The sequence below is a fragment of the Loxodonta africana genome, chromosome 6, assembly GCF_030014295.1.
Source record: "Loxodonta africana isolate mLoxAfr1 chromosome 6, mLoxAfr1.hap2, whole genome shotgun sequence".
Lineage (NCBI taxonomy): Eukaryota > Metazoa > Chordata > Mammalia > Proboscidea > Elephantidae > Loxodonta > Loxodonta africana.
This window is the reverse complement of record NC_087347.1, coordinates 68112504-68126130: the sequence shown is the minus strand read 5'-3', so window position 1 is coordinate 68126130 and position 13627 is coordinate 68112504. Positions and strand designations below refer to the sequence as shown.

Below are 13627 nucleotides of genomic sequence, written 5' to 3'. Positions count from 1 at the left end.
GCGTTTTTTATTATGTTTAGTAGTATATCCAAAGGGAGTAATCATCATGGTAAAAAGTTTGTAAACAATGCAAGGGTTTAAATTTAGGGAAATGGTTCGGTAAACTATATGCTGCTTACAAGGATAAGAATCATCAGATATCCACTTTCCTGCTTTTCTGTTCAGTTCTGACATGAGTTGCCCATGCAGCACTTCTTTCTCTGACCATAGCCCCTGGAGCTAGGTCTGATGTCACAAGTTAAAAGAACATTGTCCTTCAGACTGCCCAGTTAGCAAATGCCAGCCTCAAGTTTGGAAGTCTGGACGACGCCCTAACTTCTGACCTGCTGACTACAAATTCAGGGGTTTCCCTCTGCCCCTTCAAGATGCCAGCCACAAGTTTGGGAGCCCCCCCACCAGGCTCCCTCACTTCTGACCTGCTGGCTCCCACTACTCCTTTGGGTTCAATAATTCACTGGAACAGCTCACAGAATTCATGGAAAGTGCTATAGTTACAGCTTATTGTAGGAAAAAAGGATACTGAACAAAGAGATGCGTAGGGCAAAGTCTGGGAGGCTTTCTAATGTGGAGCTTCCCATCCCAAAAAGGGATGCACTACCTTCTTACATGCATGAATGTCTTTTACCAACCGGGAAGCCCATGGAGCTTCCATGTCCAGAGCTTTTTTTTGTCTTATTACTTAATGCAAACTCCAGCCCCTCTCCCCTGAGGTGGGTCGATTTCACGAGGTGATAATATGGTATTATGTAGTGAGAATCTCTGGCCTTGCCAGTCCTCACCTAAGTTACCTCATCACCTCACCCAGCCTGCTAGTTAGGTGTATTCTGGAGTCCTTATTGAAAATACTTAAATTCCAAGGTTTGAGAGTTATCTCTCAGGAACCAAGGACAAAGGCCAAATTACTTTATGTATTTCTCACACTGCTTCCATAGGCTGGTAGATTATGTGGCCATTAAAATATTTACTGGGAATTTTAATGATGTGGGAAAGTGCCCAATGTTGAACAATAATTGAAAAAAAACAGGATTCAGAACTACATATAGTGTTAATATGCATTAACTGGCTTAGGAAGGGTATGTGAGAATTGGTTAAGTTTATACCTCTGCAAGGGGAATGTGTAGAAAGGAGACTTCTTTTCACTCTCTACCCCTTGCTGCCTTTTGACTTTGCCATGTGCATATATTGCCCTTTTAGAAAGATTAAATAAAAATCAAAAGCAGAGCAAATGACTTATGGTGTTAACTAAATGCAGATACAACAAGAAAATAATAATTGTTTGATTTTCTTTTTATATATGTATTTTTTTATTTCCTAAAAAATTTTAAATTAAAAAACTAATTTAAGCAACCTCTGAAAAACAATAAAGGTTATTTAGTGAAAGCAACTAAATTATGGGTATTGAAATATGAAGGTCTAGGATTTATAGCCAGAATGCTCCTTAGAAGTGAGGATGGCAAAAGACTTGGTCTTTCACACTTTGGACATGTTACCAGGAGGGACCAGTCCTTAGAGAAGGATATGGTGCTTGGTGGAGCAGAGGGTCAGCGAAAAAGAGGAAAACCCTCAACAAGATGGATTGACAGAGGCTGCAACGATAGGCTCAAACATAGCAATGATTGTGAGGGTGGCGCAGGATCGGGCAGTGTTTCTTTCTGTTGTACACAGGGATGCTGTGAGTCAGAACAGACTTAACGTCACCTAACAACATCAACAACGGGATTGAATTTATAATGATTTCAAGTATATGAAATAACGTTATGGATAGAGTATGGCTAAGGGCAGGATAGGAAGAAATGGACTTAAGTTGGGGCAGAAATTAATTTAAAAAGTCAGTTGTCTTCAAGCCTGTTCAAACTCATGGTGACCCCATGTATGTGAGAGTAGAACCGTGGTCTGTAGGGTTTTTAATTACTGATTAGTTAGAAGTAGATCACCAGACTTTTCTTCCAGGGTGCCTCTGGGTAGACTCGAACCTCCAAACCTCCAGTTAGCAGCTGAGTGTGTTAACTCTTTGCAGCACCCAGGGCCTCCAGAAGTTGCTTTAGGTGAGATCAAATAGGCAGATGGAGCTGCTTTGGACCTCTCTGGCTAGCAGTGCTACACAGCAGTGCCAGTGGCCTGGTGCAGTGGTTATGGAAAAGCACCAGAATCTTCTGTGTGTATTTTTTCCTTCCCCTGCTGCTTAAATTTCTAGTATGGAAGGTATTGGCAGGTGAGTGGCGGAGATTTTGGCTGGATATTTAGCCTGCCTAGAGATATTAGAGAGAAGAAAATATAGCTCTAAAAAATATTTTGAAAATAGCATAATGTAAAAATAAAGCCATGGAAGGAACCAACCCGAACCAAACCAAACCTGTTGCTGTCGAGTTGATTCCGACTCATAGTGACCCTGTAGGACAGTAGAACTGCCCCATAGAGTTTCCAAGTAGTGCCTGGTGGATTCAAACTGACAACCTTTTGGTTAGCAGCCGTAGCAGTTAGCCACTATGCCACCACGGTTTCCATGGAAGGAACAGAAGGAAATGAATGAATGTTTATATACAATAATTTTGTAAAAATTAGAAACTTCGATATGCCAATACATTCAGTAAAGAAAATCGATAGGGAGCTGACTGATCTGGAGAAGCACTTGTGATATTTAGAATAGAAGAGACTGCTTTCCTCAGTCCTAATGTTTATAAGGTATTACTTTATATAGTATGAAGAGAGAAACTGGATTCACTGGGTAGTAGAAATGGTTAACACGCTCAACTGCTCACTGAAAGGTTGGAGGTTCCAGTCTACCCAGAGGCACCTCGGAAGTAAGGCCTGGCAATCTACTTGCAAAAAATCAGCCATTGAAAACCCTATAGAGCACAGTTCTACTCTGACACAAATGGGGTTGCCATGAGTTGGAGTCGACTTGATAGCAACTGGTTAAAGAGAAAAACCAAGCATTAGAAATGGGAAAATGGGTAAAGGGCAAGAAAAGCCAATTCACAAAAGAAGAAATACAAGTGCTTTTCAAGTGAAAGATAATGAACAATAAAAGGAAATTTTCCTGTGTACAGCATCCAGTGGTCTTTTATTAATCACCACTTCTCTGGAAATGGATTTACCTAAACTTTATGGCAGACTGTGACTGTTATTTTATATGTAATTATCTAAAGAGAAGGCTATTTCTCAGGACCCCTGCATCCCATTTCCAAGTTCTCATATCTCTTAAGCAATAAGTATTTATGTTTATTGCCTTTTTTAATGATCTCATTTGGTTGTATTGCCCATAGAATATGAAAATAATTGAACGTTTATATATATTCCTTTCAGAAATAAGTGAAACCAGCGAATCTCTGAAAACCAAAATGTCTGAACTTCGCCTCTACTGTGACCTCCTAATGCAGCAAGTTCACACCATCCAGGAATTTGTTCACCACGATGAGACTCACTCATCTCCCAGTGTAGAGGTACAGCAAAAATGATCCCTGCCAGCCTGGTTATGCTTTGCAGCATACTGGTGGGTTTGCCCTGGTGGCACAGTGGTTAAGGATGTTAACCAAAACGTTGGCAGTTCGAGTCCACCAGCTGGTCCTTGGAAACCCTATGGGGCAGTTCTGCTCTGTCCTATAGGGTTGCTACGAGTCGGAGTCGATTTGACGGCAGTGGGTTGGTGGGTGAGCTACTTCCCATAAGATGACAGAGAGGCGTTTTCAAAATAAATTATCTTCAGCTCTTCCGTGCTCTCCTTACGGCAGAGTACCTAGAAACCTAAGGGCTATTCTGGGTTGTATCTTTGCAGCTGCAGTACAGCAGGAAGCAGCGTATTTTTCAGGGGAACCAAGGCCTATCTTCACAGCCAATCTTATAATTTGTGGGTTGGGGCCGGGAAGAAACATTCTAGGCTTTGTTTTTGTTCTCTAGGCCGACTACATGAATTCATTGGATAATTGCTATTCTTTTTCTTTCATTAATAAAATCCCAGCTGCAGCTACTGAGAGTTGGTAATTTAGCTTTATGAAATAACCTTAAAAAAAAAAAATTCCCTAGAACAGTGATGTAGGAATCAAAATTCAGAGAAGTAGCACCTGGATATGAAATAGGCTTGCTTTTTCTGGTAAAATAGTACCAGTGAACCCTGCTACTCTCTTGATAAAAGGCTACCGTAGTTCCTTGTCCCCTTCTGCCTAACTTGCCAGAAGTGGGAAAAGAAATTTTTCTACTTCTCCTGTGGCCTTCTCTTGCTTCTGCCTGTCGGGGAGGCATCTTGTGTGAGGTAGGTTATATTGGCTACAGGTAACGGAAAACCAAACAGTAGGTTAAACCATGAGGGCACTTACTGTTTCAGAGCAATAGCTGGTGCTCTCAGTTGGCTCCAGCAGCTCAGTGACAGCATCAGGGGCCTAGGCTCGTTCAGTCTTTCCACTCTGTCGTTCTTGCTGTGTCGAGTTTTTCTCCTCAAATATAAGGCTTCAAGATAACATGTACAGGCAGAAGGCAATGGGGTGGCTAGTGTGGAGAGAGATCAGAGAGATCTTCCCAACTTACTATCTTCGCCTTTTATCAAGGAACAAAAATCCCAGAAACCCCGCAGCAGACTTCTCATAATCTTTTTTGGCTAGGCCAAGGGAAACTAGGAAAAATGAGTATTTGACAAAGGGGACTGGGATAGCTGTGATTGGCCTACACCAATCTGTGTACATCCCCCAGGGTCAGGGCACTTTGCTGTTCTAAACAACACTGGGTTTTTATTCTATCAAGGAAGAAGTGGGAAAATGGCTGTAGGGTAGACATGAAATGTGCCATCTCTAACTAACTCTTAGGATCTTATACTGCCTGTACCCACCTTCAGAATTCTGATTATATTAAACTATATGTAGGTAGTGAGATAATTACAACTTAGGCTTATTGAAGATAAATTTTTGTTCAGTTTTTCAATGTGACATTTGGTTCAAACACAAAACTTATTTTTTTCCTAGAATCAGGTTCACACATTACTTACCCGAGGGGCACATTTATTATTTATGTGCTGCTTTAATTCTCTGAGGTGGTTTATTTACTACATTTAATAAATTTGAGCATAACATAGTAATGTGTCCTTTGGAAAGAATGTTTCCTTACTTGATTATAAAGTTGTATATGATTCCACATAGTTGTGTGTGAGTCTGCTCACCTCTTTGTATGTGATTTTTCAGAACATGAATGAAGCCTCTTCTCTGCTTAGTGCCACATGTAATACGTTCATCACAACGCTTGAGGAATGCGTGAAGATAGCGAATGCCAAGTTTAAACCTGAGATGTTCCAACTGCCCCATCCGGATCCCTTAGTTTCTCCTGTGTCACCTTCTCCTGTTCAAATGGTTGGAATTTCTTGTTTTTCTCCCAATGAAATTGCATTTTTTTTTTTAAATATTTCTAAGAGTAGAATAGGTGTGCGGGGGGTGGGGAGAAGACAGTTGAATTTTAGGGGGTGAGGTGAGAAGAGGACTCATATCAACTGGAGCTTCTCAGCTGGTGAGCCCAGCACGTGTTTGCCAAGATCCTGATCCCTTCCCCCTTGGAGGGACTGGGCAGGGCCTGCCATGAGCTGCTTTATCCATTTACCCCAGTGTGCCAGGCAAATATTGTCATTCCCTGTGTGTTCTGTGATATGAAAAAGGTTGGGGAGCACTATTTTCCTTGGTAAAAACATGACAATGGAGTAAAATTAAGCATATCTTTAAAGGAATTATAGGGATTTGAAACGATGTGTCATAATGGAAATGGTCGCATTGGGATTTGAACCTTAGATCTACCATGTGTATCTGAGTAGGCAAGTTACTTAATCTCTCTGAACTTGTTTCTTCAACTATAAAGTAGAGGTTTGAGTGTCTACATCAGAGGGTCATTGTGAAGTGTCTGACCTGCTGTGGGTGCAGATGCTTAATGTTAGTTTTTTTGCCATCCGGTGACTCTGAAACAACACGTACTCGTTGCCGGGGGTGATGAGTTTGTTGTCCTTTCCATGTTAATACACTTGCTCCTAGCATGCTGTGGGGAACTCACAGGTGGCATAAGGTTTAATGCAAGTTTTCATTTTTTTCATCAAAGTGTTTTGTAAAAGGAAGAATGACATTTTTGTCAGGGTTTGTGGCTACTATTTTGGCAATTAGCTAAAGACTTATTAGAAGAAAGAATAAGGTCCAGCTTATCCCTGGGTTCTCATACCCTCCACAGAAAAGTTAATTATATAGGATTTAGCAAAGATTATTACCTAAATTTGTTTAGATCATTGCTTTCTCATCAGTGTCCTCTGAGGCAGGAATACTGTGAAAAAGAGTTTTATGGGCAGATTAGTTTAGGTACTGTTGGTTAACCTAAATGAATTGGGTTTCTTTGTCACAGGGCTCCTCAGAGCCTCTTTTATGCTAACATATATTTTGAATTTCAGAGGGAGAGGTAGTGTGCAGTGTTTGTGAAATTTGTTTTAACAAGTGAACCCCTTTTTTGTTTGTTTTGAATAACCTTTCATAGGACTGTGGTGTTCAGTAGAACACAGTTTGACAGTGTTGCTTTTTAGAGCGATTACAGATATGTTGTGAACTGTTAAGTAAAGTGTACATTCAAACTGAAAAAAAAAAAAAATACAGTGCCGTGTTCATGAAATTAATGTACATGAGGTATGCTGTTTTGTTTTTTTTCCCCTTTTTTAAAACTATATAAAGTCAGGTAAAATAAACACACATCAGAGCTTCCTCACTTTCTGATTGAACTTCTGAGAAAAATGCCTTGTAACAAGTGCTTTGTTGTCCAGGGAAGTTACAATGTATGTGTTATATGTGTATTTGGTTTCTTTTAAACCAAAAACTTCTATTAGTAGAAAAATTACAGGAAATCCAGTAAGTCGATCTAGGAAACATTAGATTAGAGGCAGGTTATTTTTCCCAGCTCTGCCATTTTACTTCACACATAAAGCAAGAATTGTGGCTTATGGTAATTAGTTCTGGAGACGCATAGCTAATGAAAGTAATGTCAGACAGTCTTCATGGGCAAATTTTATTTTTAAAATAACTCGAGTAAATGAAAAATAGAGCTGAAAGATTTGATAATTATTTAACCTGATATTTATGACAGTTTTATGTAGTCAATCTCATATCCCTCTTAGAACACGCCGTATTTCATATCACCATGGAAATTCAGACAGTTGTCATTTTGTCTCAGAAGTTGAGTGATTTTTGTAGTGGAGATATCATGGGGGAGTGGTCTTAAAGGAACTGATTTATATTATAAAAGCCAAACCTGTTGACATCGAGTCAATTCTGACTCCTAGCAACCCTATCCCACTTACATCTGAATGTCAGTCACATTAATGTTTCTACTACATATTGGGTGGGTCATTTCTGTTACCGTTCCAATTGAGATTTCTCAGAGTAACTGTGGCTTATAGACAAATACAAAAGGCGTTTGCATAAACATAAATGTTAGACCTGGACTTGTAAGGGCCTTGGACCTGTGTATATAAAAGCAGCTGTCTTTAGTATTTAATACAAATTTTGTTTTTCTGCTACCTTGTGAAACTTTGAAATAATCTTTTACTTGGCTGCCTCCCTCTATTTTTTTGGTGGAGTAGTTGAATTTTTTAGATTATGTTTAGTATTTGGTATATTTATTCATGTTCTGCCTATTTTTTTGTTTTCCCTAATCAGATTTTTTTTTTAATATATGTTTTAGAAACCTAATTGAGGCTTAGGTTCTTCTTTTGAGTTCTTTAAGCTCTGAATTCTTAATGCCCCTCTTCCATGAAAACCACACTTTAGAACATCTGTGTATCAGCTACCTGAATAATAAATGGTAAAGAGAATCTCTGCTGCAAGACTCTATTCCTGCCCTTAAAAAAGAGAGAGAATTATTAGAATACTTTCTGGGTTGCAAGATATTCCTTTCTATCATAAATAGTGTGACTCTTGAAGTAATTGTATATATATTTTTAATATATTTTATACACACACACACACACATATATATATATATATATATATATATATAGGAAACCCTGGTGGCATAGTGGTTAAGTGCTACGGCTGCTAACCAAAGGGTTGGTAGTTCGAATCCACCAGACGCTCCTTGGAAACTCTGGGGCAGTTTTACTCTGTCCTGCAGGGTTGCTATGCGTTGGAATCGACTCGAAGGCACTGGGTTTTATGTGTGTGTGTGTGTGTGTGTGTGTGTGTGTATATATATATACACACACAGTGGAGCCCTGGTGGTACACTGGTTAAGACCTTGGCTGCTAACCAAAAGATCGATAGTTCAAATCCACCAGCCGCTCCTTGGAAACCTTATGGGGCAGTTCTACTCTGTCATACAGGGTTGCTATGAGTCAGAGTTGACTAGATGGCAGTGGATTTTATATGCATATATGCATATATTAATAAAACATTATAAATTTTGATTTTTAATATTGAGAAAAGAATATAGCATGTTTTTTGTGTAAGTTGAGAAAGATTCCAATTAATGATTATTAGGGAGAAAGCTTGACATTGAGTTAATTACGTTACTCGAGTCTATAAACAATTTTTTTTCTTTTGCCAGTCTTCTCTGAGTAAATTTGTTATGACAGTAATGATATCTTAGAGCTGCGTTATTTTGGTTGTCATGAATTGTGCTAATTTTTTTCTTTTTTAATTTCTAGATGAAGCGTTCTGTCAGCCACCCTGGTACTTGCAGTTCAGAGAGGTAGAATAACTTCTTTTTTCAGCCAAGTTCTCTCAAAATTATACTTACTTAGGAGAATTCTTTGGGCCTTTAATAAGTAGTGCAGAATATAAGCCCTGTAAGGACTGGGTTTGGCTCTGATTTGGTTAGCATTGTATCTTGATGGTTAGTGTAGGTGTTGCCACAGCGGGTAATCAGTAAAGAAAGAATGAGTAAATAAATTAACTAGTGAGGTAGGCACCTTGTTGGCTATCATACTTTATTTTAGATGTTTGAAGTTGTATCAGATTTGGTTGGTAGAAAGCCATTTGTGATGTATCAGAGCTTCAAAGCTGAGGCTCATTTTACTACAGCTTTTTATGGTGGCATATATTCATACTGAGCTTTTGCTTTATTAGAAGATAAAGATCTCTCTGAAGAACTAGAAAAGAGAAAATCAATTGATGTTTAAAAAGTTGATATCAATACATTAAAAAAAATTAGTTTACCTTCTGGATAGATCTTGCTAAGATCCCATGTTCTTAAACTGTCCTTTATTTTGGTAAGCAATATTCCTTTAAGTTGCTTTGGTTGTCTTACTTGGTTCTTTGGAAAGTGATGCGATTATATAGTGACACTAGCGTTTATTTGTCTACATAAAGAATGCCGGGTCCTAACAGAGCCCTTATTACTGTTCTGTCACATTTTGTTTATTTTCTCTGATACTTATGTGATCTTTGAACCATCATGTGATCAGTAGAATTCCCATGATGTATGTATCCAACTCCATTATGGAACGAAGAGCTCTACCAACTGAATTTTCCAGGAAAGTGGAAGCTTAATCCCTTTGACAGACTTCTATTTTTGTGATAGAAATTTATCTAAACTTTATTCTTTCTACCTTATTAAGTAAGATACACTGAGCACAATTTAATTTTTTCTTGATGAATCAGGGTCAGTGTTAAGAACAGTAGTTTTGGGCTGTCCTACAGTGGTAGCCAAGTTGCCGTTGAGGAGTGGTAGTGATTTGGCTCTGTGTTTGATTGATCCTAGATATATTTCTTTGTTTTAATAGTTGATAGTTAATAGCCTTCTTTTTTTTTTTTTTACCATCTTTGTCTTTTTTCACTGTAGTCAGTGAGTCAGCCTTTAGGATGCGCCTCACTACTTGCCCATTCCCTTCAGTGTGCTGTTTTTAATCAGTTATGAATTGACACTAGGTAGCTGTGCTTGTGAGTCCATTACTTTTATCTTTTACACATTTGTAAACCATGGATTTCTGATGAACTTTATTATATAGCTGGGCCCTTCCCTATAAAATTGCGTCTTCATCATACCCCTTTTCCACTTAGCTCTGCTTAGAGTCCACCTTCTCCAGGTTACCAGCTGGGTTCTAGATGGTTTGACTTACTTGTGATTTGACCTCTGAATGAGTAGAATGTTTCTAAAATACTTATTTGGGTATAAAAATCGTTGCTCTTTCATTTAATAGGAAGTCATTTAAAACTCCAGTTAAGTTGAGAAGGTTTTCATTTGTTTAAGGCCTTAGAATTTGATGCCTTTTTTCCCCCCTAGTTTAGTGCTTTTTATTTAATTTTCAGGAGTAGCCACGCTGTAAAAGAACCAGCGTCTACGCTTCACAGACTCTCCCAGCGACGCCGAAGAACTTACTCAGATACAGACTCTTGTAATGATATTCCCCTTGAAGACCCAGAGAGTAAGTTAGATGGGCTTTGCCTCTTTTTTTGGTCTATTCAGCTAAATTATTGGGCTCTGTTATTGCTGGAAATGAAAGAATACTGACGGTGAACACTGTACTTTGCCCTTGAATTAAGGTATTACGTGCATATATCCTCCTGCATTTTGTCATTAACTGAGAAGTGCTGGGTATCTCTTTGTAAAATGGAATATCTTAATCTTTTACTCCCACTACATTTTAGTAATCTTTTACTGCCACTACACTTAAAATTAAAAAATATTTTAGAAGAAAACATGAATTACAGGTTGGATTTCAGGGGGAAATAAAGACAAAGTTACTATGTTCAAAGAAAAAAAATCAGCATTGCTGCTTAAATAACTTGAATTGGCTAAGGAAAATAATTTTGCCTGGTGGTAGTGATGAATTATAGTAGAATTCATTCCTGTATCTCTTTTTCTCTGTTACTACTTAAGGAGGCGGTATACCGTGACTGAATACTTTAGGAAGAACCTTGTGATTTATGTTAAAATTTTACTATTTTTCTCTCGAGAGAAAAAGCTTTGAAAGTATACTAGAATATCTAGTTAGAGTCTAAAAAAAAAAAACAAAAACCCTATGGTTAGAGTCTAGTGACCATGATTTCCAGTAAACGCAAACATGGCCTTATCATTACATTTTCATTAACAGACTCTTGCTTTTCAAAGCCTTTTACTATTGCCCATGAAGCATGTGGGTTAGAATTACATAGAGTTCCCAATTAAGGAACAGGTTGTGTTCCAAGAGTTCATTTGTAAGTCATTTGTTTGGAACATAGATTTTATTGCCTTATGGAGATAACACAATAAATGGTGGTTGGACTCTTCAGATAGCTTTGAAAGAGCCCAGCTAATTCATAGTAAGACTGAAATGAGACAATGCAATGGTGTTGCATTCCTAGTATTTGAATATATTGAATATGTTGATTAGAGTTATTTTACTTAACTAGAAAGTTAAACGGGTTTAATTAGAGGAGAATATAGAGTTCATAGGAACCCTGGTGGCATAGTGGTTAACTGCTCAGCTGCTAACTGTAAGGTCAGCAGTTAAACCCAGTAGAAGCTGCACAGGAGAAAGAAAGATGTGGCAGTCTGGTTCCATAAAGATAATAGTCTTGCAGTCTTTTTAACAAATGGTGCCGGGATAACTGGATATCTGTCTGCAAAAAAATGAAACAAGACCCATACCTCACACCATGCATAAAAACTAACTCAAAATGGATCAAAGGCCTAAATATAAAATCTGAAATGGTAAAGACCATGGAAGAAAAATAGGGACAACACTGGGAGCCCTAATAGTGGCATAAACAGTATACAGAACATTACTAACAATGCAGAAGATAGAAACCAAATAACTGGGAACTCCTAAAAATCAAACACCTATGCTCATCCAAAGACTTCACCAAAAGAGGAAAAAGATTATCTACAGACTGGGAAAAAGTTTTTAGCTGTGACATTTCTGATCAGCATCTTATCTCTAAAATCTACATGATACTGCAAAAACTCAACTACAAAAAGACAAATAACCCAATTAAAAAATGGGCAAAGGATATGAACAGACACTTCACTAAAGAAAACATTGAGGTGGCTAACAGATACATGAGGAAATGTTCATGATCATTAGCCATTAGAGAAATGCAAATCAAAACTACCGTGAGATTCCATCTCACTCCAACAAGGCTGGCATTAATCCAAAAACACAAAATAATAAATGTTGGAGAGGTTGTGGAGAGACTGGAACACTTCTGCACTGCTGGTCGGAATGTCAAATGGTACAGCCACTTTGGAAATCGATTTGGCGCTTCCTTAAAAAACTAGAAACAGAACTACCGTGGGATCCAGCAATCCCATTCCTTGGAATATATCCTAGAGAAATAAGAGCCTTTGCAAGAACAGATACATGCACACGCATGTTCATTGCAGCACTGTTTACAATAGCAAAAAGATGGAAGCAACCAAGGTGCCCATCAATGGATGAATGGATAAATTATGGTGTATTCACACAATGGAATATTACGCATCGATAAAGAACAGTGATGAATCTGTGAAACATTTCGTAACATGGAGGAATCTGGAAGGCATTATGCTGAGTGAAATTAGTCAACTGCAAAAGGAGAAATATTGTATAAGACCACTATTATAAGAACTCGAGAAATAGTTTAAACAGAGAAGAGAATATTCTTTGATAGTTATGAGACCGAGGAGGGAGGGAGAGGGGTTTTCACTAATTAGATAGTAGATAAGAACTATTTTAGTTGAAGGGAAAGACAACACACAATACAGGAGAGGTTAGCACAACTGGACTAAACCAAAAGCAAAGAAGTTTCCTGAATACACCGAACTCTTTGAAGGCCAGTGTAGCAGGGGTGGGGGTTTGGGGACCATGGTTTCAGGGGACATCTAAGTCAATTGGCATAATGAAATGTATTAAGAAAACATTCTGCATCCCACTTTGGAGAGTGGCGTCTGGGGTCTTAAACGCTAGCAAGTGGCCATCTAAGATGCATCAGTTGGTCTCAACCCACCTGGAGCAAAGGAGAATGAAGAACACCAAGGACACAAGGTAATTATGAGCCCAAGAGGCAGACAGGGCCACATAAAGCAGAGACTACATTAGCTTGAGACCAGAAGAACTAGATGGTGCCTGGCTACAACCCATGACTGTCCTGACGGGGAACACAACAAAGAACCCCTGAGAGAGCAGGAGAGCGGTGGGATGCAGACCCCAAATTCCTGTAAAAAGACCAGACTTAATGTTCTGACTGAGACTAGAATGACCCCAGAGATCATGATCCCCGGACCTTCTTTTAGCCCAAGACAGGAACCATTCCCAAAGCCAACTCTTCAGAAAGGAATTAGACTGGACTTGGGATAGACAATGATACTGGTGAAGAATGAGCTTTTTGGATCAAGTAGACACATGACACTATGTTGGCATCCCTTTCTGAAGTGGAGATGAGAGGGTAGAGGGAGTCAGAAGCTGGCTGAATGGACACAAAAAGAGAGTGGAGGGAAGGAGTGTGCTGTCTTATTGGGGGAGGGCAATTAGGAGTATACAACAAGGCCTTTATAAACTTTTGTATGAGAATCTGACTTGATTTGTAGACTTTCACTTAAAGCACAATAAAAAAAAAATGATGATAGCCTTGGAAACCCTATGGAGCAGTTCTGCTCTGCCCTATATGGTTGCTATGAGTCAGAATTGACTCTATGGCATTGGATTTATAGAGTTTGTAGAGATGGTGGA

General features: G+C 38.7%; 1 protein-coding gene across 4 annotated transcripts in view; it reads left to right on the top strand.

Moving 5' to 3' along the window:
* Window positions 1–13627, top strand: part of PLEKHA3 (pleckstrin homology domain containing A3) — a 71835-nt gene that overhangs the window by 7669 nt on the left and 50539 nt on the right. For 2 of the 4 annotated variants that reach the window (XR_010322279.1, XM_003406192.4), the window contains exons 4-7: window positions 3307–3443; window positions 5169–5333; window positions 8645–8688; window positions 10248–10363. Coding sequence is in view for 2 of the 4 variants with exons in the window: in XM_003406192.4 (XP_003406240.1) it covers window positions 3307–3443; window positions 5169–5333; window positions 8645–8688; window positions 10248–10363 (462 nt within the window). In the remaining 2 variants the exon portion in view is untranslated. The remainder of the gene's footprint in view (window positions 1–3306; window positions 3444–5168; window positions 5334–8644; window positions 8689–10247; window positions 10364–13627) is intronic. The other 2 variants (XR_010322280.1, XM_023542805.2) reach the window with 1 other exon arrangement.